The sequence below is a fragment of the Rhamphochromis sp. 'chilingali' genome (genome assembly GCF_963969265.1).
Source record: "Rhamphochromis sp. 'chilingali' genome assembly, chromosome: 2".
Classification (NCBI taxonomy): domain Eukaryota; kingdom Metazoa; phylum Chordata; class Actinopteri; order Cichliformes; family Cichlidae; genus Rhamphochromis; species Rhamphochromis sp. 'chilingali'.
Window position 1 is genome coordinate 55,185,122 of NC_137930.1, and position 21,940 is coordinate 55,207,061.

The 21,940-nt window shown below is 39.9% G+C and overlaps 1 protein-coding gene across 3 annotated transcripts; it reads right to left on the minus strand.

Moving 5' to 3' along the window:
* Positions 1-456: 456 nt before the first annotated feature.
* ano5a (anoctamin 5a) lies at positions 457-20,799 on the minus strand. 3 transcript variants are annotated; one of them, XM_080873270.1, is made up of 21 exons: positions 20,546-20,799; positions 16,875-16,942; positions 16,210-16,347; positions 12,652-12,759; positions 10,761-10,829; positions 9,363-9,647; positions 9,059-9,178; positions 8,812-8,927; positions 8,153-8,287; positions 7,944-8,049; positions 7,752-7,812; positions 6,994-7,145; positions 6,205-6,279; positions 5,414-5,642; positions 5,120-5,295; positions 4,907-5,004; positions 3,198-3,328; positions 2,735-2,940; positions 2,451-2,644; positions 1,554-1,659; positions 457-1,458 (listed from the first exon to the last, which is right to left on the minus strand). In XM_080873270.1, exons 1-21 carry the CDS (start codon positions 20,613-20,615, stop codon positions 1,228-1,230), a joined length of 2,874 nt encoding a protein of 957 aa, XP_080729396.1. In that variant the 5' UTR covers positions 20,616-20,799; the 3' UTR covers positions 457-1,227. The 3 variants fall into 3 exon arrangements, with proteins under 3 accessions (XP_080729396.1, XP_080729397.1, XP_080729398.1); XM_080873271.1 differs by lacking the exon at positions 16,210-16,347 and having other exon boundaries at positions 20,546-20,798; XM_080873272.1 differs by lacking the exons at positions 16,210-16,347; positions 16,875-16,942; positions 20,546-20,799 and adding an exon at positions 13,442-14,530.
* Between the last annotated feature and the right edge of the window lie 1,141 nt (positions 20,800-21,940).

A 21,940-nucleotide genomic window follows, 5' to 3' on the forward strand; every position in this document is an offset into this window, starting at 1 on the left:
TACTCGCACACACTTCAAAACACTGCTCATGAATCTGTAGTGTCATGACAAGAATTACATTTACATGTTTATATCTCGGTAGTCATGTTTCATTAAGTGCTTTGTGCAACAACAACAAAAAAACAACCAAAAAACAAAATGTGTGTCTTTCCTTCTCTACAAAGACACTGCTGAGGAAGCCAGAAGCACAAGAAGGCGGTGATGGCTGATGTGCTTTGTGTAATGGAGCAAACATAGTTCAGTAGGTGAGGCCCGGCTTTCATTAGCTCTGTGTTGGTAAACATAGGCACATTAAAAAGGGATCTCTTCACTCCCATCTCCAAGAATGGGGCGGACTGTCAACATTCAACATGCACCAGCTGCTGCTTCTGTGGCTGAAAAACTGGCCACTGCAGGACAAAATCTGTCCATCGCCACAGCGGTAACAGCAGCACAGAGTTCCGTTCATTTAAAGAAAAAAAAACAAAGTAGCTACTTCACATGTCAGGTTTGGGCCTGCAGAAACTGTCGAGGCCAATGTGAGCATATAGCAAAAAATGTGCCTGGGCCTCCTAACTGCCAGTGGCGTGAAGAACAGGAAAGGTTTTGTTAAAGTTGTGCTGCGACCTTGATGCAGAGAAATAAACAATGCTCACAGTAAAAACAGAAACAAACAAACAATAGAGCTGAACGTGAATTTCTATTGTGTGGCTCTACAAAGCTGCACATACAGTAAAAAATATTCAAGAATAAGCAAACTCTGCCTTAAAACTACATTAGTTATCATTTGACTGACACACCAATGACAACATATGCTTTACACATTAAGGCATCGAATCTTTGGTTACTCATAGTGGCACTTAACAATAAATAGGCTTGTATTTAGAACATAAGAAAGCTCTCTGGTTGACACACAGTGTATAAGATTTTGTCTTTCCTTAAACCAAATTTGTGATCATCCTCAACACCACAATTAGAACACAGAGAGTGAGAAATCATAAATATGCGACAGACGTTTAAAGTCAAGTGTCTCAAACTTTCAGCATGCATGGAGACTTGGTCTTTCACCTGTGTGATCTTCTGCTATTGCTTGATTAGCAGAAGAGGGATGGCTGTGAGTAAAGAACAAGAGGTCTAGCACTTTAGCAAGTGTCATGGCATTGCAGCAAACTGGTGGTCAGTATCAGAAAACACAAGCAGGGAAATCTATGTCACTGTGTTCGACTGACTGACCAGCAGCTTGCTGGGCTAGAGGCACTCTGATAGCACCTCATGTTTGGATAAAGATGGGTAGATCATGGGTGTGCAGGTGCAGTCATTGTTGCTGTTCTGGCTGAGCTGGATCTTCAATTTCTCCACTTCATAGTTGTGGAGGTACTCCTGGACCAGGTAGCGCTCTCTCTTTACTCGAGCCCTCACGTCAGATGGAACATCAGGAATCATCCAGGCCACAAAGAACTTGACCATAAACACAACATGCTGCAGAGGAAGAGGACACAATCAGTGAAATAAGACCAGGTCAAGAAAAAGCTTAAAAATGTGAAGCTTAAAAGGTCATTAAGTGCTGGTGTTACCTCCATGATGATGATGAAAGCCAGCTTGGCAGCCAAAATATGCCAGAACTGCATGTTGTGTTCGTACCTCTTCTTATCGTCAGGAGGATAGCGGTAATCGCGATACCTGCAGAGCAGCAACACATCACGTATTTTGATTTCTTGCAGATTTTTAAACAAACTGTGATTCCCAATTCAAGATTATTTATTGTTATTCACAAAGGAGAATTGTCACACTAACCTCCAGCTTTATATTGTTATACTTTAACTCTCAAAAAAAAAAAGAAGCTTTTTGTGCAGCACTTTAGTTCATTTACTGATTAAAACACATTGTTTTAGCTTCTTTACCTTAAAAACCACATTCTCTTTAGGCCAACTTTGATCTGACTGGCTGCCAGAGTGCTGCACTGTAGATGACCATATAAATGATATCTGCCGTCTATGAAATTACACAGAGTCAGGAGTAGAAAAAAACCTTTCCAAGCCTGGTGTTTAGAGCAGCATAACATCTGACTTTTTGCTCACAGGAGTTACTTGTATATAAACTCAACTCAATATTTGGCCATCTTAAATGTCACTAACGTTCATTATTGTCCCACCATATATCTATATATCTATCTATAGATATAGATAGATATAAGAAAAATAAGAAAAAAAGAAGAATTAAATAATATTATGGTACAAAGAAGCAGATCACATTACGCATTTTCAAGAATTAAAGGCCCTGCATACCAGCAGGTGTCTTGTATTACTGTCTAAATACAGTCAATACTAACATGTCACGGGTATATTGGTAATATTTCTGCAATGTGACTCAACTTTAATTTTAGTAAAATAATTGTAATATTTGAATATATAGATTACACAAAAGACAATAAAGCCACAGTCCTGCTCTCTCCATCTCGTAATTACACACACCTGCATGTTGTGATACTGCTATTGAACCAGGATGGATATTCCTCAGGCCTTTCTTCTTGGGAGAACTGAGAGATGTTAAACACTGACAGGCTGTTGTTTATGTAGCCTTTCATATTCAGCTCATCGTGTGTACGGTAGGCATACATGTACACTAGCCGTGGGATCATATCAGAGGTGAAGGCCACGATGAATGCCTATAACAAGCAAAGAAATTATGTTAGTCTGTTTAGTTAAATAAACATAATGTGTCTGCCAAAACATTTTGAAGTAAGACCAGCACTCACATTTGTGACTACAGAGAGTACGGCCATCCCACCAAGGATTTCCTCCCAGGCTCCTATACTGTGGGCCTTGGCTGCTACAGGGCGTCTGAACTGCGTCGTGAGCTTCCAGGCATCCACTCTAACCTCAATGATGTTGTTGATAAGTGCCAGCAGGGGTGCCAAGGGAAAGGAGGCAACGAACAGTGTGATGAAACCAAACTGGATCACTGAGACACAGAGAGGAATGAAAATGGGAAGAGACACAAATGAAACAGCACCATCTGCAGGATGACGTGGATCACTCCAGTCCACCAATCAATCCATACATCCACCCTATTCTTTTACTGAAGGTGAATATATATTTTGTAGAGCTCAGCTTCTTGTTGAGGTCAATACTAACACATCACTGGTATAATAGTAATATTTCTCAATAATCTGTCATTAGTAATGTGTGTAATAGTCTGACTGTGTACTGGATCTTTACCCATTTCCAGGTATTCATAGAAGAGGCCTAGTTGCCCAAAGCCCTGCAGGTCGTAGTCCTGCTCCCAGCGGCTGTACAGACTCTCCGGGTGACTTCGTGCCTTCCTGCTGCCCCACCAGTTCATCAGCCACCTATGCGACACAAGGGGGCGATAGAGTGCTATTAGGAAAAAGTAATCCCTTTCACACAGCCAAATTGGAGGTTGTATTGAACCACAAACAATGGTGGTGAGGAGAGAACTATATTTCTCGAAGTTTCATACAGATATGATTACACTGCAAGGAGCTGAGGTTGTAAATACGTTTTAATATCCTGAGCTCACTTTGGACTCTAAAATAACATTTAAGCATCATAGTAAAAACTTGTCCAGCATTATAAAATGTAACCTACAGAATTTCAAGCAAATCAGACCACTCTTATGCTGACAACACCCAGATTTATCTTCGGCTCAATAGAAACACCTCCACTCTCATGGAATCTTTATTCAAATGCCTTGACGAAGTTAAAACCCAGATGGTCTCAAATTTTCTTACCTTTAATGAGGACAAAACTGAAGTAATTATTTTTGGACTAAGCTGTAACTTTAATGGCCCAGATTTAGATTTTTGTAACTTATTAAAACACACGTAAAAAACCTGGGGGTTTTCTTGGATAACAAACTTACATTTGAGAAACAAATTAATTCAGTTGTTCAGAGGTCCTTTTTTAAACTAAGGCTCTTATCCAAGGCGAGATCATTTTTATCCTTTAAAAACCTGGAACGAGCAATCCATGTAGTCCTCCACTGGACTGCTGTAATTCGCTATACGTTGGTGTCGTTCAGTCCAGTCTGGCATGGCTCCAATTCGTACAAAATGCTGCAGCCCGCCTTTTGACCCGTATGAACAGACCCCAACATATTACCCCGGTGCTTGCCTCTCTTCACTGGCTTACGGTGCGTTTTAGAATTAAATTTAAAATCTTACTTTTGACTTATAAAGTGCTAAATGGCCAAGCACCAGACTATTTGTCTGACCTTTTGCAGATTTATACACCCTCTACAGCCCTTCGATCAAGTGGTCATTTGCTCCTTACCTTACACAAGTCTAGAATGGTTCATAGAGGGGGATCAGGCATTTGCAGTTGTGGTGCTGAAAATGTGGAACGATCTAACCCTCCACATTAGAAAGCCCCCAACTGTTACTCTTTTTAAATCCCATCTTAAACATATTTTTTCTCGCTGGCTTTCTATCCTGTATAAGAGTTACCAATTTTTTATTCGAATTTTCTTACCTGTTTGATGATGTTAATGTTATTGTTTAATTATTACTTTTTACAGCACTTTGGTCAACTGTCTGTTGTTATTAAATGTGCTTTATAAATAAGTGAAATAAAAATAAATAGTAATGTAAAAATGTTTTTCTCTTTATTTGAATCATGTAATTAGTAACAATCTTTTTTAGGTTAAAATCACAGCACAGTTCACACATCAAATTCTGGACCAGCTCTTGAGTACTATTTAGTGGATTTATGTTGACATTACTTTGTGTACTTTGTTGAGCCAAATTGCAAACTGGTTAGGTAAGATAAAGATTAAAAAAAGTTCTTATTTGGAGAGATCACTCTAAGCATCGAGGCTACATTTACAGTGGCCCCACCACCGCAGATTACAAGGCATTTATTGTGGATGCCGATGAACTGCGTACTTGCATGTATTTGTTTGTACTTACGGAACGAGAGCTTCTTGGATGTTGCCCCACACCTGTTTACCAGTCATCACTATCACCAGCTGGGTGGTCAGCTCAATCAGACAACCACCAGGTTCACACTGAGTGCCCACAGGTCGAGGTAGAAAAGAGATGGAAAAGAGCAAACATTGACAAAAATTCAGGCCGAAGCTCAAAAACCAGTATGATTCTATATAACGTAGATATATCTAGTACCTCTTCATTCCTCAGTTTGCTGCTTCCAAACATATAGGTATAATTTCCAGGATAGCCAACAAACTTTCCCTTAAAGAAGGCCACGTAGAAGCAGGAAGAGTAATAGTTGACAAACTGGAAGAGGAACATCTTCACTGTCAGTTTGTTCTCATACTCCACGTGGGTCTTTGGAATTTCTATAAAACAGTAAACATTTGTTTTTAATACACTTCCACATTTTATCAGTCGAAAACTTTGATGATGTGAACTGACGTGTGGACATATAGACACAGAAAACCTGCTGTGGCCCCTCACCCATGTCAGTGATCTTAATAGCCACTCTCTCATACAAGAGGTTGAGGATCATGATGATAACAAAGTTGATGCAAGAGGCAGTGACAGAAGTGGCCAGCTGTGGGGTGACGTAGGGGGCAACCACGTCCAGGTTGGTGGCGGTATTGTTCTTCATGATGCTAGCAAAGGATGCGTATACCGCCAAGCGGTATGCTATGACCCCAATGATGCAGGCAATGATCAATGAGATCTTCAGGACAGAGAAAACATGAAAGCAAAATGAAAGACAACTACAACATGGCACAGGAAAATCAAAAGACAGAACTGGAGTGAGAACACCAAACGAATCATGCAGACATCTTTGCAAAGAGCGAGAGCTCGTTTTTCCACAAAGCGGGACATGTTAGTATTAAATGTCAAACTTGAAGTGTGCACACATGCCTCTTGGAAAAAGTCAGGCCATATTCTTCTCATTAGCTCAGTGACATATTACAGGGCTTTACAAACAAAAATACAACAGTAATGAGGTTTGGACCAGTATGTATAAACTTTCAATGGCTCACAGTTCAAACATTCATATAATTTTGCCAGTATTCGTAAAATCAGACCATGCACAAGTACCAAGCACAAACAAAGTGAAACTGTAACAGCCTGAGCTCCCAACTTGTCTTTAGGGCTCATTTTATACATACTAGCCTTGGTAATAATGATGATTATAATGAACAGTTTCTTAGTAAGGACAAATGACATCAGGTTGATGCACAGATGGAAAGATGGAAACAGATAAATTGTACCAAAGATACTATGCTCACCCACAACAGGACGGTAGCTCCAGACAGGCATATGCGTGCACACTTGCTTGTTATGGGTAAGTAAGGCTCCATTTCCTAAATTATAAGCAAGCAAAGCACGGACACAGAAGTCAGTCACCCTTTGTTATATCCTGAAAAGGATCTCTAAAAGGCCACGTTCCTTGAATTACCTGAACCCTCACTAGTGAAGCAGAGCTAGTAATTGTAATTGTATTAGCCTGAGTCCAATTCTTTCATTGAGTGATTTTCTGCTCTTAAAAACCTCCAACAGAATAATCCACCAGCAGACAATCAGTAAATGTGGTGGAGAAGGAAACCCGTGCCTCCGAGTCTTTCCAGAAATATCTGTTATCTACAAACTACATCACAACAAAGCCTTCTCCTCATCAAGCTGGCATTTCACGTTGAGTACCCCTCCCCCCCCTTACCCAGAGGATCACGCTGGCCCAGCACAGAAACAATTTTCCCATTACATCTGTAGCAGTCCTTTCAAGAACCCACTCTGATTCCTAAAGACGAGCAGGATGTGGTCATGGCAAATTATAGTAAATTCTGTGTCACAGCCGCTAATAATTTAGCTAAATAACTATGTTCTCAAAGAGTTTTGATTTAAGCCATGAAAGCACCTCATAAATGAGTGCAACCAGTTTATAAACAATTAATACAAGGGGGTTTGAAATGTGTCATCAAGTCCTACCATTCAGGACACTTAGCCTGGCAAAACCTTGTGTGGCTTTATATCACAACAGGATTATACAGGATATTAGTGTTTCATGAGCACACAAACACCTGAGTGATGCGGTTCAGCTTGCGGTTGGTGCACTTGGTCTCATACTCTGGCCGAAGCTGCAGCTGTTGTTGCTCCTCCTCAAAGTCAACCAGATCCCACTCGTACTCCAGACGCGCCTGCCGCCTCTTCCAGAACTCCAGAAACAGCGTCACTGCAGAGACGTACCAACGTCACACAAACTTATTTCAAATTAATTTAATCAACTAAGAATATTGCCTGGCTTACAAAGGCATTTTGTTTAAAGTTTTGCTTACTGCTTTGACAACTCATTACATGTGGTGTAAAACTGCTCATTTTAGACCTAAAAATTCTGACTAAAAGTTTTTTGACACGTCCTTTAAATTCAGAAAAGTTAGCAGCTAGCAGCTATTTTCATTCATGAAGCCAGGGCAGTGAGCAATAAACAAGTCCAGACATTGACAAGTGGCATGTAACAGGAGACAAGTTCTTCCTCACTGAAAATACCCCACATGGTTTTAGCTGCTTGCCCAGGTAGAGCACACAGAAGGCAGGACATGATGGCATGCATGAACTCACTGTGAAGTCTCTGGACAGTTACCTGCTTTATTCTCACGTGAGCACAGCTGCACATCACCCAGCTTTGTGTTCTCACATACAACTACACTAGCTAAAAAGTTTAGGGCTGCAGTCCAAGCATGTAAATTATTTAACAGTTATTCTGAACGACTGATAATCCCACTAGGTGGAGCACTGGACTTAAAAATGCTAAAAGCAGAGAAGCGACACATTTACTCACCCCAAATCCCCATGAATATGGCAAAAAACACAGTTGCCACATTGTCAAATAGGTGTGATTGCTGAAAGAGAACATGTTGAAGAAAAAGTGAGGTAACTGAGAACTGATTTGATGACATTAAGCTGCATTCGCTCTTTAAATGTCACATATTGTGGGTAGAGATGAATCATGATAAGTACAACAATTACTCACCCACGAGGAGTTGCATGTTATGTTGAGTCTCCAGTAGGTACACTTTTGGTCGCAAAGGGGACACATGACAATATTGCCTCCGATTTCCTCACTACATATTTCTTTACTGTAGAGGAAACAAAGGATATTTTAAATGAAAGAGATGATTATATTATTAACATAAAAAAAACTAATGATGTAATTGAATCTGTCTGATGATAAAAACTCACCTCCATTCATTGTCATCGTATGTCAGGAATCCATAAACGAAACAAATTGTCCCAACTACAGCAGCGAAGAACAGCATCTCAGTGTAGAAACCCAGCCACGCAAAATAAATACCTATCTTTTCTCCATAATATTTCCTGTTGAAAGTTGAAAAACAGTAATTATTGCATTCATTCTGATGTCAGATTGGATAATGAGTATTTCTGCTTAGTGTGTATCCAAAGAAAACACCGTTTTTGAAAAAAACTCATTGAACAAATGATAAAACAAATGAGGTTAATCTGTAGAAAAAAATTGAAAACGTACTGAAAGATAAGAAATATTTAAGAAGGGTTTGGAGACCCTTTTAACTTTGTAAACAACCAATCAAACAGAAAGCTGGTCTCATTTTATCCTCATGCTTATTTTAACCCACGTAGTGTTTCATGTTTCTGTGCAGCTTTTATGGATTTTGAATGAACAAAATTCCCAACACCTGCACTCTTTTTAAAAAGAAACAAGAGTTGTTTGGCTGTGCATTAAATTATCAATAATAGGCACATTTTTTGCTTGCTTCCTTTTTGTTTGTGTATTCCCTTCTTTACTGTGAATTAATTTTTTGAACATATTAAACCAGATATTTTAAGAAAGCAAAGACAAGTACTTTGTGTTGAGGGCTTACCTCACAAGATTGAGGGGCTGCTCCTTGAAGAAACAAAAGAATTTGGCCCAGTATTTGTAGAGACTGAATCTTTCACTTTCGCAGTTGGGATCCTTTGACTTTGTCCAGTACCTTGACTGAAGACACACAGAAGACACAGATCACTGTCATTCATTGTATGAATAGATGTTACTATTCAAAAACAATAGGCGTATATTCCACTAAAAAATGATTAAGAAATGTCTAAACTGGAGTAGAAAAAACTCACATCATGCAGAGGAAAGGCAGCAGTGTAGGTCCCATTGTTGAGCAACCTCTTGATTCCCTTCTTGTCTCTATCCCCACATTCATCCTTAAAGTATGGACAGCGTGCCAGGATATAGTAGACCTGTTCATGAAGACAGAAACAAAATAAATTGGTCTTATAAAACATAACCTTCTATGCTGGAAGGTTAGTTACTTAAATAACTCTGTTGGAAAAATGTTATTGTTGCATTTTTGAACCTAATTCAGTTCTGAATGCCAGAGTATTTTTAGAACTTCAAGGTGACAAACAAGATAAGCGTGCTTACGATCCTGTTGCGAGTAGAAGGAGGGAAGAACGTCTCTTTGTCTTCGATAAGGAAGAAGTCAGACTTGCTCTTGTTGAATGGAGCTGTGAAATAGTCTGGCTCAGGGTTCATGATGTGCCCCGGCAGACGGAAAGGCGTCGACAGCCAGTTCATGGGGATCTCGCTGTTGTCTGGGATATCGTTGACCTTGAAAGGAACCTTGATTTTCAGCACGTCTGCGTATGTGGCCAGTACTTCCCATGGAGCATGGATCTTGACAAAATAAGTCTTTCCATCCTCTGACTCCTGATAATAATGACAGTAAGTAATATTAGCACTGTGTTTGTGGTGTATAGAAATGTATATTACAGTATAATGAGTGTAAAAAAAAAAAAAAAAAAAAAGGACATCGCTGAAAAGTGACAGGTTTTATATCTATAGCTCTTAGTTTGTTCACTAAATAGCATTAAGGTCTTATGACATATTGTGAGTGATCAAAAAGCAAAACAATCTGGGAATCTGCTCAAAAAAAAAACAACTTTTGTTGTAGATATCATCTTTTCGTCTAAATGGTTTTCAGTGCAAGTGTGTGTTTTTAGATCACTCCGTACAAGTCCCCTCAAACTTATCCCTTTAAAGTCATTCTGCCTCTTTTGTAGCGTGTGAACTTGATTCTCATTTTCAAAAAGTGGATGAGATTACAGTGAACCAAATGTGGGGAGCAGCCGACATTTTAAGTGAAAAAACTCAGCGTGAACTTAGCACACACTGGTACACACCACACTTCAGGTGGTTTCCCTGAATGCTGTCCCTGATAGTATGTCCATAATCGCACTCTCTGGACAAACTCAAGGTTCAAAGCCCCCTGAAAGATGAGCAAATACCTGATCCTACTTTTCACTTAATATGCTGCTTTCAAGCTTGTAAGCTTTGGACATCTTGATTGAAAACAGCTGGTTATAGACAGAGACCCAGCTCTCACAGTTTATAACCGTCTACAATAAATTTGGGTGTATTTGATGCACAAGTTTATGTCTGTCCTCTGTGCATGTTTATCGTAGCCTGCACAGTGCAGTTGGTCATAATGGGACTTCCAGTGAGCCATGCTGGACGGAGTTTGGACAGGACAAAGAGATGATCTTGAACAGGAAATGGCCATATTTACATCAGGTGAAGTTATTGATTTTCATGGACGCGTGGACAGAGCTTTTTGATCACACTGTGAACAACACACAATTGGATTGTGTTTATCAGCACATTCGCCGTATAAGCAAAAGATCCCTGGAAGAATCCCTGGAGCAGACACAAATCCCCTTTGGGTTGTGCAAGGTGTACACACTCTGACAACTCATTAATGCGGAGCTACCCACTGTGGTGACCCCTTGTGAATAAGAGCGCAGGCGAAAGTAGGTAGCTTACAGTTTTATCTTCTGTCTCCAGCTCCAGGCCGACTTTCTGTAAGTTGGATTCATACACCCTCCTCCTTTCCTAAAGCAGTAGAAGAAGAAAACGGCAATACACATGGACAAAATATTACCACAAAGCCAGTGTAGGGAATATTTGCATACTATTAGAAGTAATGATAAAATATGTCCTCATCTAGATAACAAGTGAAATAACAAAAGCCGAATAATTTAAGTATGTTGAGCCAAAAGCAAAATATAAGCAGAAAATAATACATTATAAAATAATAATGAGAGAAAGCGGCTCATATGTGCAACATTAAGAGGAAAATCATGGAAACATGGTAAGTAAAAAAGACACAGGTGCTACAAAACAGCTACAAAAGTGATATATAAACCATGGTGGACAAGGAAGTATCAGTTACCAGAAAGAACAGGTAGTGAAAATAAGCTAACAGTAACATGACAAAAGCTTTCACGGTATATGACACTTAGTTATTTTCTACAAGAGGATTTCTGATACATTAAACCTATCTGAATCACTGCAGAAAAAACTGACAAAAATTGAATAAATAAATCCGCCTTGTTAGAACTGAATTTTAGAGTCACGTTTAACAATGCATGCAGATAACACACAGGAACTGGCCTCCGGTTTACCCTTCCTCATACAGTGGAAAAAATTAGTGGTTTCCTGACCAGGCAGGAGGGTTAACTGTTGACTCACCGACTGAGGCCGTAAGCAAAACTGGGAGTCAGCTGTGGAGTGTTGACACTCACATGTAAAGCTAGCAGCTCAGTGTGAAACAATGAAAGCCTTTCAGCACTCAACAGGTGACAAAGCAGAGTTATTATATCTTTGAATTTTTAATTTCTTTTTATTTGTACATCATTAATTCAGTTTAGTTTCAGTTAGCCTGCACAGTGGGCCTGCTCTTTTCAATTTAGTTTTTAGTGCAGGAAATGTTTTAATATTTATGAATTTCAGTGTTAGCTTTGGTTTTACATTAAAAACATTATTGTATTTGACAGATGCAAGATATATGAAAAAGTGTTAAAAAAATAAATGTGACATCCCAGTCTCAATAACCCTATGAAGCAACACTGCCTCAGACTAGTTATGCTGACAAATTTCAACCACACGGACTAAAAAAATAAATGTAAAGATATTTCCTGCATATTTTTTTTTTGTTAAGATGTTTTGCAGGTAAATATTTATTTTGATTTCAGTTTTAGTTAACTATAATAATCCTGGAGACAAAACCAATTAAATTAAATACAGTTTTATTTACACCAAAATACAACAAAAGTTGCCTCAAAGCACTTTATATTGTAAGAAGTAGGAAGGAAGTGGGAAGGAAGAACTCCCTTTTAACAGGAAGAAACCTCCAGCAGAACCTGGGTCAGAGAGAGGCTGCCATTTAACTGGACTGGCTATCAGTGAGGGAAGAGAGACAGGCCACAGACAAAAACCACAAAATAAATAAATAAAACAGGCCACTAACCATATGGACTTACTTTAAAAACAAATTATTTTTATACAAAAAAAAAAAAAGACTTGAGAATGGATTTACATGTCAAAGTCACCTTATTAGAAAATACCTTGACAGGATTATTAACAGCTGACAGCAAAAGTCTTCCTAGCTTTGTCTGTTTTGTGGTATTTATGGTATGCTGTGGAGTCACAGGAACCCACAGGATATCCTGTATGAGCCACCTCGGACTGTTAAAATCTAACAGTGGAAATAACGTCAACATTTAAACTGCGCTAAGATATATTGAGTGCAATTGTATGGGACTCTTTTCAGTTGTACATACAACTGTAACAGCATTGTATACGCAAAACATGAAAAAAATAAGTTAGTCCAGTTAGTGATAACTGAAAAAAAATGTGATTGAAAATGTCTTACCTGTTTCCTTTGATCATCTTTATCGTCAATATAGGACAGAACAAAATCGATCCTGCGCACTCCATCACGGAAGAACACGGAGTCCTTACTGTATTTTTGCTTGTCAATCTAGAACGAGACAACACAAAGGAGGTGAGATTTTAAACACACATAAATAGACAGGGACTGATATTTTGCAGTCACCACAGCAGACCAGAAAGTCAAGCTTTGCATCTAGTAGCTAATGCAAAAAATGCAAAATACTGATAATTATCACTCAAAACACAAACAACATGCCAAATGGAGGGTAGCTTCTTTGATGTTTATTGTTTGTTGTCTGTTTTTAAGTCATACTGAACAAGACGATAAACCTGTTATATCATAGGGCGAAACTAAAACAGATATCGAAGATCAAAACTAGCCATACTGACTTAAGGCTCCAACATTGCTGCAATTTAATAATCTGTTTTTCTGTAATCAGCACTGACCTCCAAAGAAATTCCAAGTACGTGTATCAGCCCCACAGAGGCAGTTGCTTAGCAAGCTACAAAAACTGGACCGCAAAGGAGTGCTTAAGGAGAGGACCCATGACTGGTTGCTGCTTCAGCTGTTCAGAAAGCTAAAAATAACTATGTATAGTGTGTTTCTCTCTGCCACATTACAGCAGCAGTAGGACTACAGGCAATACACAGAACCATTAAGCAAAATAAAAACTGTAATATCCATTTCAGGCACATATTTGGCTAGTGTCTTTGCCCCGTGCCATCACGGCAACACTCTGGAGGAAGGGAGGAAAGGAAGTGCACTTTACCTTCATGGTCCACTCCCTTTACCGTTACGATGCAGCAGCAAACAGGCCAGCTGCCTGATAGAGCTAAACTGCTTTACTCCTGGGAGTAGAGTCCAGGCCAGCAAGCACTGCCTTTCTCACCCTCACTCCACTGATCCCCATCCAAACGGGAGCCAACCAGTCCACTCACCTCCCAGGACAATCCCTCACTTCTTGCTCAGTCATCCATAAAAGAAGAGGAGGGATACTGGGAGAGAAACACAGCACAGTCCTAGAGATGACATCAGCAGAGGGGTAGCATAGCTGCCGCCAGCTAGCTAATCTAATCAGAGCACAGCATCAGGAAAGGGGGGAGGTAATGTGACTGAACTGTATATCTGTCCCTCAAATTACATCATCTCAAGTTTTCTTGGTGCAAAAGTCAAACAGTTACATGAAGAAATCTTTTCTACAAAGGGTGATAAGGGGGAGATAAAGAAAACCAAAACTGGTAGCTACTGTGTAGCCTTGGGTCAACAGCCTCAGACAACTTGCACAATTCAGCTACAAAAATATACTTTAAATGCTTCAGCTCCACAGCTGTATCTACCACCCTGTCTGGCCACTGAACTACGTGTTCAACGTGTACAGCTTGTCGTTTCCAACACCGTCACAGTCTCTTATTCCAAATTATGCATACGTTCAAACTGCTGGTTTACACTGCCTCCCAGCCTGGACTGGAACGTGCTGACCAATGCAGGGTGGTACTTTCTGTAACTGGGATGTTGCTACAGAAACTCTCTAATTTACAGTAATTACAGATCAGCCATATGGAATCGGCGCATCAGCTGGGACGTGCCCCTGCTCAGAGCCACAGACTTCTATACATTTATGAACTAACCCCTAACTACTGGGCGTATCGACGTGTTCCTTTTATCTTAATGGTGAAGGGTAAATGTAGAATATGGTGTAACACAAGAAGTCTTCCAATTTCAGGGGGTAGAAAAGTAAGTGGAAATTTTCAACTTACTTTCAAGGTACTATTTTTTTTGTGGAGGGATAATTTTAACCATGAATTCTTATTTTCAGGTCACTTAATTAGTTTGGAATACACAGGAGTTGCTGAACACACTTTAGTTGATATTGAAACGTAATTGTGTTATTTTTACTTTTTATTTCTTTATTAAGTTATTTGAAACATTAAGAGGAAGTAGGAGACCAGCAGAGAATGTTACTCCTATGCTGTCCAAACCAAAGTATGTTTTAGGTTATGGTGTATATCAACTTCAGTGATGACTCATCTGACAAAGAACACGCCCCCGTCTATCCTCAGTCTGTGTTTTTAATCCACCTTCTCTAATGCACTTTGATTTTAGTACCACTCAATCTAACATCCAGGCGGTGTATTAGCTATATTGTTTAAAGTACTTTAGGTGCCCCTTTTTTCACAGGAGAATGTAGATGGTGACTGCTGTATTACTGCAATGGCTTCTCTGCTTGCAATAAAGCATCGCAATCTGCATGTTTGTTCTGAAACGTGCACTTTTGTGCAGAGCTAGATGTCCAGCTGGATCTCCAGATTTGCAGAAAATTACATCTGGTTTAGCGGCATAATACAAGTATGCACATAAACCAAACCTCTTGAAGAGTTACATGTAGTTTAAACCGTGTTGTCTGCAGTGAAACAAGATTTCGATCCCTGTAATGACTACAGAGCCAGTTTATACATGTGCTGCCTTTAAAACTCCTTGATGTGACCTTATGCTCAGCTAAGTTGTAGTCCTAGAATGTAATGTTCTTTTTTACCCTGCAGATTGGCTGCTCTGAATAAAAGGTCACACTTTTCATTAACATGGGTTGCACAGTGTTTAAACAAGGCCATATTGAAGAGGATTCAAAGGCAGAAGCCTTCAGTACAGTATATGGTTAGCCACACCACAGTGCAGTCCTGTCATGAGCAAAGGGTAGGGCCATGATTACAGCATATACAGTTCTGTACCACACACACACACACACACACACACACACACACACACACACACACACACACACAAAAGAGTTAGGCAGGTGGAAATCTGCATGTGCAGCTTCTATTATGCTGTGGCACATGGTTGGGTTGTTGCTCTCTTAGTGAGGCCAACAATAATCACAGGTGAGAACAAACCAAGAGAAAAGGCCTTTTTCACCTTTAATGAACTCTCACGATACATCAACACGCACAACAGCATGTTTCCATTTCTCGCAGCAGGCAAAACAAAACATGCCTTCAAAAAGCCAACATCAGCTCTCTACCAAGAAATGCTTATTGATTTCTCCGATGTCCAGGTTTAATAGCCTGAATGTCCAATACTGCTAGAGAAACTCGACCATGAGCATACACTCTGAGCAGCAGGTAGGAGATAATGGGTGGCTGGTAGTCACACATATAGCGTACATTTCTGCATCATAACACAAGCTTGTTTTACCATGCCATACCCTGGAACGAAACTTCAGGAATAGGGCCCGTTTTCTCGAAAACTGTGGAGGAACCGAGTGCACAGTGAGAGAAAGCCTGACAAAACGATTCAAAACAAAATTCAACAGCATACCGCTAAAACAGAAGCGGCACCCTTTTAGAGGGGAACAGGCACTTCACGCTTACATTACATCTACATACATTTACAGATTATGTCCAAAAACACTTCATACATGAAGATTCAGGCACAATCACAGTCAGTTAGATGTTTGAGGCTCAGAGATATGAGACACGACAGAGACATGAACACACAGACACAAGCAACAGCGACCTGTGCCCCCGACTGGTGTCTTACCCCAGTTAAAGCATTGATTTGCTCTATGGTCTGAGGCGCAAACTGTGGACTGTCGCTGTGGTCAGAGGGAGCCAGCGAGGCCAGGCTGTTGTTGAGAGACTCACAGCTCTCTACACGCACATCGGGCGTTAAAGCAAACTTTAATTAGAGTATGAAAGAGGAGAATACATGAGTATTAGAGTTATACCTAACTCTCTTCTGCCATTTGTATGTTGTGAAACAACAGCATGAATGGACTGAAAAGATGGAAGTAAACTCAGTACAGTTATCTGTAGTATTATACACGCAAAATAAACTGCTTTGGTGGGTAGGTAAAAAAAAAAAAGAAGTGGATAAAGAGCAGGAAGGAAATCTTGATTAATCTTTGTAATTATACACAATATGCTTCCTGCAACCACGATTATAGGCAGGGAGCTGAATGTGAAGCTTGGACCTTCTGCTCCATAAATCTGCCTGCAAAAGGCTTTTTTTCCATAACTTTAAATAGCAGGTACTGCAAAACAACTAAAGCACCTACAATCATAAAAATGCAAAAAAAATAAGGTACCAATAATAACAATAAAAAATCCTACTTAGAATTGTTGTGAAAAGACTGTCAGTGATGGAGTTCTTGCTTTGTAGAATTGTCTGTGTGACTGAGGGCATGCTGTGAGTTTGGTTTTTACCTCCGATCGTCCCTGCTCCGGTGAACCTGTGCTGGATGATGCATGATGGTGATAGCCATTTACATCATCTGCAAGACAAAAAGATAAAACACAAAATTAAAAACACAGTTAGCAGTTAAAAGACGGCTCTCTTACCAGTGTAAAAGAATAATAAGAATCAACAAAAAAAAGTTATCTCAGACAGCCAGGATAATGCAGAAACAACTGCCTGAATAATGACTTTGGCCCATGTTGTGGTCTATATGTTTACAGCATTTTGTGGTCTTGTGGGGCAAACAGGGTGACTTAACAGTGAACGACGCTACTGAGATGAATATGCACCCATTTCAGAAGTGACTGCAGGAAACATGCCCGAAACGTCTGGAAAGCCCCCCTACAAGTCTTTTTTTTTTTTTTAAATGAACGTTGGCTACACAATAAAACTGAAACTGAGTTGTACTTTACCTACTGCTCACTGCTTGGCATGTAATTACAACTTTCCAGATCATTCTGAGAAAAGAGTTACATAAACAAATGGAAAGACAGATGAAAAAGCAAGACAAACATGGAGCCCTGCTTGCACCACTACAGCTAAAAAAATATAAAGCGAAAGGTCTCGGGCTCTGTGTCTGTGTTTTAAAATAGAAAATGTTCTAATTGATAGTTTCTCTCTCTCTCTCCGGTTATATTTAGTCTGGGTTCAGCACAGGAAGAGTGTCTACACAGACCGTTGTCTACATTATTAAACGCCAAGTTAACAAAGTAAAACTTGGTGGTGCAAAACTGAAATTACAAACATTTATTATAAAAGACACACTTCAAAAGTGAAATACAAACTCATTTCTCAGCTTCTGAACAACAGCTTTAAAGCCTTTCAGCTTCTCACAAAGAGAGAAGATAGCAAGTGACTGTCATTTGGATAGATTTCTTTTGCAACATATGACAACGCCTCTCAAACAGCTGAGGATATTCTTTGCACAGTTGGGCGCAAGAATGTGTGCAATATTAGCCAGTTCATTCATGCCAAGAGTCGTTTCCCACTAAATATCCTCTACAGTTGAGGCTTTGTTCAAGTGTGAGCAGCTGATCAGTGGAAATGCCACAAGGCTGCTTCCCTCCCTCTTTCTCGCTCTGTTAGCCGCACAACCATCAGAATCAGAATCAGAAACTTTATTGTCATTGTCATGAGAACAACGAAATTATGAGCCCATGAGCCATAAAGGCTCATGGGGTCAAAAACTGTATACGTTGATTATTTACACGAAAGCTACTTTGCAACACAGCGCATGCTGACAATAAATGGCAAATGAACTGCAACATCGGCGACAAATATGGTCAGGCAACAACTCCCGCCAAATCAATTTTACACCAAGCCCAAGTGTCACAACAAAAAGTCAAAACTGTAAACAACTTTCATTTGACTGATCTAGCTTCTTAGAACTGGTATAGCTGAACTCAGGTGGAGGCTAGGGCTGGGCGATATGACCCAAAATTCATATCTCGATATTTTTTAGCTGGATGGCGATATAAGATATATATCTCGATATTTTTTTTAAGCCATAAAGTAAGAACAAAAAGAGTTCTTAGTCAAAGCTGTGTCCCAGATGTCACACAGGCACTTTTATTAACATACAGCACAGATGTACATGAAAAATTACTCAAAATTAAATTATGAGCATTCATTAAATAATAATGCTCCATAAATAAAAGAAAACAAGGTTGTTTTTGTGCTAAACAAAGAGCTCACAATTGTGCAGTCAAAATGTAAACTAAAAGACGCTGAGCGTAATAACAAAGACAGACAGATTTTACAGCTGCTCTGTTCCCAAGTTTTACTGTGTGACTGATAGCCTGGAGTTTGAAATCCGCTTCATAACCACGTCTCTTACAGGTGCCATTTATGGTCCTTATACACACACAATACGGTAATATTACGTTGATGCACAGTACGTATCACTCCGCGAAGCTCCTCGGTAGCCGTAATGCGCCGACAATCTATCAAGCGGTGCAGTTCCGTAGCTTACCAAAGTCGTACTCAAACATTTTTGACAGATTGCTGAACGCCGTGTACCACATAAAATCGGTTCGCGGCCACCAAGCACAACCAGAATTCATACATAAGGCGCGCTATCAACTTTTGAGAGAATGAAAGGATTTTAGGGTTAGCGCGGTTAGCTCGTTAGCGCGGTTAGCTCGTTAGCATGTTTAGCTCGTTAGCACGTTGACGCCGTCCAGCCCCACGCATGGGGCGATGCGCAGTAACTCGTTAACGGAGATTTGCCGTGTCCGTCTTGTCGCTGCCTGCACGTGAAACGATGGGGTAGGAGGGGGAGTTGTCTTCAGTGAAGGCGAGGCGGAGTAACGTTGCGTAGAGACAAAAATGGACGAAAGAGAGGCAAACTTGCGGCTCCACAACTATAATTATAACGTAACATAGACTATATCGATATAAAGGATATTGTCACATCTTATATCTCGTATAAAAATATATCGATATGTTTTAAAAACTCGATATATCGCCCAGCTCTAGTGGAGGCCATATTTTAAAGCTGTTTTTCTAGACTAAATGAACAGTTTTAGACTCAACTCAAACTGCTACATTTTGCCCATAGTGAAAGTAGATGAGTTTGTTTGGTTTCCTCACACGCACAGGAAACCAGTAGTCACCTGCCATGTTGCAGAGGGGTTGGTTTCAGATGCACACATACACCTACTTTACAAAACGTAGCTCACATCTTAAGGCAATGCTGCTACAAAGCAGTAACGCATGTTCGTGTGAAACCCACAATCATGAACAGCTCTGTGATTTTTACGTACAAACTATAAAAGACACAATCTGTACTTCTATATTGTAATAACCAAGTCATCTGTGACTACTGTGAGATATGTTTTGCTTCTGTTACAACGTTATCTCAACAAACCATAAGCACACAACACCAAACTGACAGAGGATGGCCCTGTGGTTATCACTTTCATTTCAGACTGTTTGAATGACACACTTCATTTTAATATTGTTGATAAGGTTTTCTGCATTCAGGATGATTCACCTTTTAATCATCAACACACATTTTCTTTAAAATATATCCCTAAATGGCAAAAAATTTAAGTAAATAAAATCCGTGTCCGGCCACTGGTTTAAAATTTACATAGGCGGGGAACAGAGATGGATTTGGGGGTTGTTGCTGGTGGATAACGTGGTTGTCTGTAAGTGACACAGTATTTCCAGTAAGCAGGCCAGCTGCCAGAGCCCAGCTGCACATAAGTCACTGTGACTTCCATTAAGAGAAAGGCAGACTGTGAGCTGGCTGGAGCCTTAAAGGGGAAATAACCAGGGTGGAAACGCTTTACAACAGTGAAGCAACGGCTACATAATTAAGTTTTAATATACCCTCTGTATAACTGACGGTGAGAAAGCTAACCAAAGAACAATTGTATTTGTCAGCTGACTTAAAGGTTACTTAAAAATGCTGGAAAAACCCATTCTGGAAAGTTTCATTTATATTGTTAAAATATTAAAGGTCTCATATTATAGCTGTAGTTCAATTTTAGCAAGCTTGTGAAAGTCTGGCGTACAGACTTGAGAATACTTAGCTCACTCCAGTAACTTCTCGGCAGGCTGAAAATCTCTCAGCTACATTTTAAACGTTTTTTACATGGCCGACCAGCCATTACGCTGGCTCTCAGCTACTTACCGCTGAAAGAGTCTGTCGGGCTCATCTCAATTAAGCTGTCTTCTCCCGTTTTCCCCGTTAATCTGTGCATCTTGAGACACTCGCGAAGCCAAGCCGTTCTAATCCGCTCTGGTCTGGACTAATATATTCCGAGCCAGGCGTGTTATGTCTCGCCCGAACCGCTCCGCTTCACAGTCGATCCCCCTTCGGGAAGCCAAACGGCTGACTCACTCGCCAGGATGCCCTCCTTCACCCACTGACCGCTCACTGGCGCATCACCACAGCCTCAAGGGAGGCCCATGAGGGAAGTGCCTCCACGCTACTAGCCAATAGTCTTCGCCCGACGGTGAACAGACACTGCACCCAAGTGTCCACGTGCTATGTACACTGAACTAATTCAAGAAGATAGTCCAGGTGACAATATTACGCTTACCGTAGATAAAACACAAAAACAAAGAAACAAACTAATGGCTGTGAAGGTTCTCAGTCATCCAGGTCATCGTAGTCAAACTAATGGTAATTTAACACATTTACATTCAGTTTTTGTGTTAATAGCCTGAATCTTTCCATTGTTCTTGGTAGATAGTGTTAGATTGAATTGTATGTATTTGTTAAACGTATCTCTATGTATTTAACCTGAACTTTGCGCAATATGACCTTAACTGGTTTCTTTGTATTTTTCTAATAAAATCATTTGCACTTGTTTGTTTGTTCATGCTATTTCCCCCGTTTGGGGGACCCATGTCAAAATTGCTAAAAGTTGTTGGTAAATTTAATTTTTCCAGGACTGAGCAGCAAAAGCGTATAACTCTGTGGAAGCACCTATTTTGACTGTATGGAAAATAGTTACATAATATTATTAACCTGGTTGTTTTATTAGATATATTATGTAATTCAGTTCAGTTTTATTTATATAGTGCCAAGTCACACGGAGAGTTACCTACATGTACTTTATGCTGCAAGGTAGATCAACAATCATCAATCATAGAAACCCCTGTGATCAACCATTTTAGCGGCAATAGGAAGTAAAAAACTCCCATTTAAGGGGAAGAAACATCCAGCAAAATCAGGCTCAGGGAGGGGCAGCCAAATAAGGGAGGAGTCACCTGATCCAGCCCTAACTATAAGCTTCCTTAAAATGCAAAGTTTTAAGTCTGATCTTAAAAGTAGAAATGGTTTCTGTTCCCTAAATACAAACTGGGAGCTGTCTCCACAGAAGAGAGACCTAAAAGCTGAAGGCTCTGACTCCCATTCTATTTTTAAATATTCTAGGAACCACATGTAAACCAGCAATCTGAGAGCAAAGTGCTCTATTGTGGTGGTATGGTACAAGGAGGTTCTTAAGATAAGATGGGACCCAATTTTTCAAGACCTTGTATGTATATGCAGTGCAGAATTATGTTTATGTTTCTCAAA

What these genes read in the sequence shown, in the direction of transcription:
- ano5a (XM_080873270.1), bottom strand. Translation starts at nt 20,615, where the DNA reads ATGCACAGATTAACGGGGAAAACGGGAGAAGACAGCTTAATTGAGATG. An exon ending in AAGATGATCAAAGGAAACAG is followed by an intron (nt 10,830 to 12,651) that starts GTAAGACATTTT and finishes CTACTGCTTTAG; the next exon opens with GAAAGGAGGAGGGTGTATGA. An exon ending in ATCCAAGAAGCTCTCGTTCC is followed by an intron (nt 3,329 to 4,906) that starts GTAAGTACAAAC and finishes TGTGTCGCATAG; the next exon opens with GTGGCTGATGAACTGGTGGG.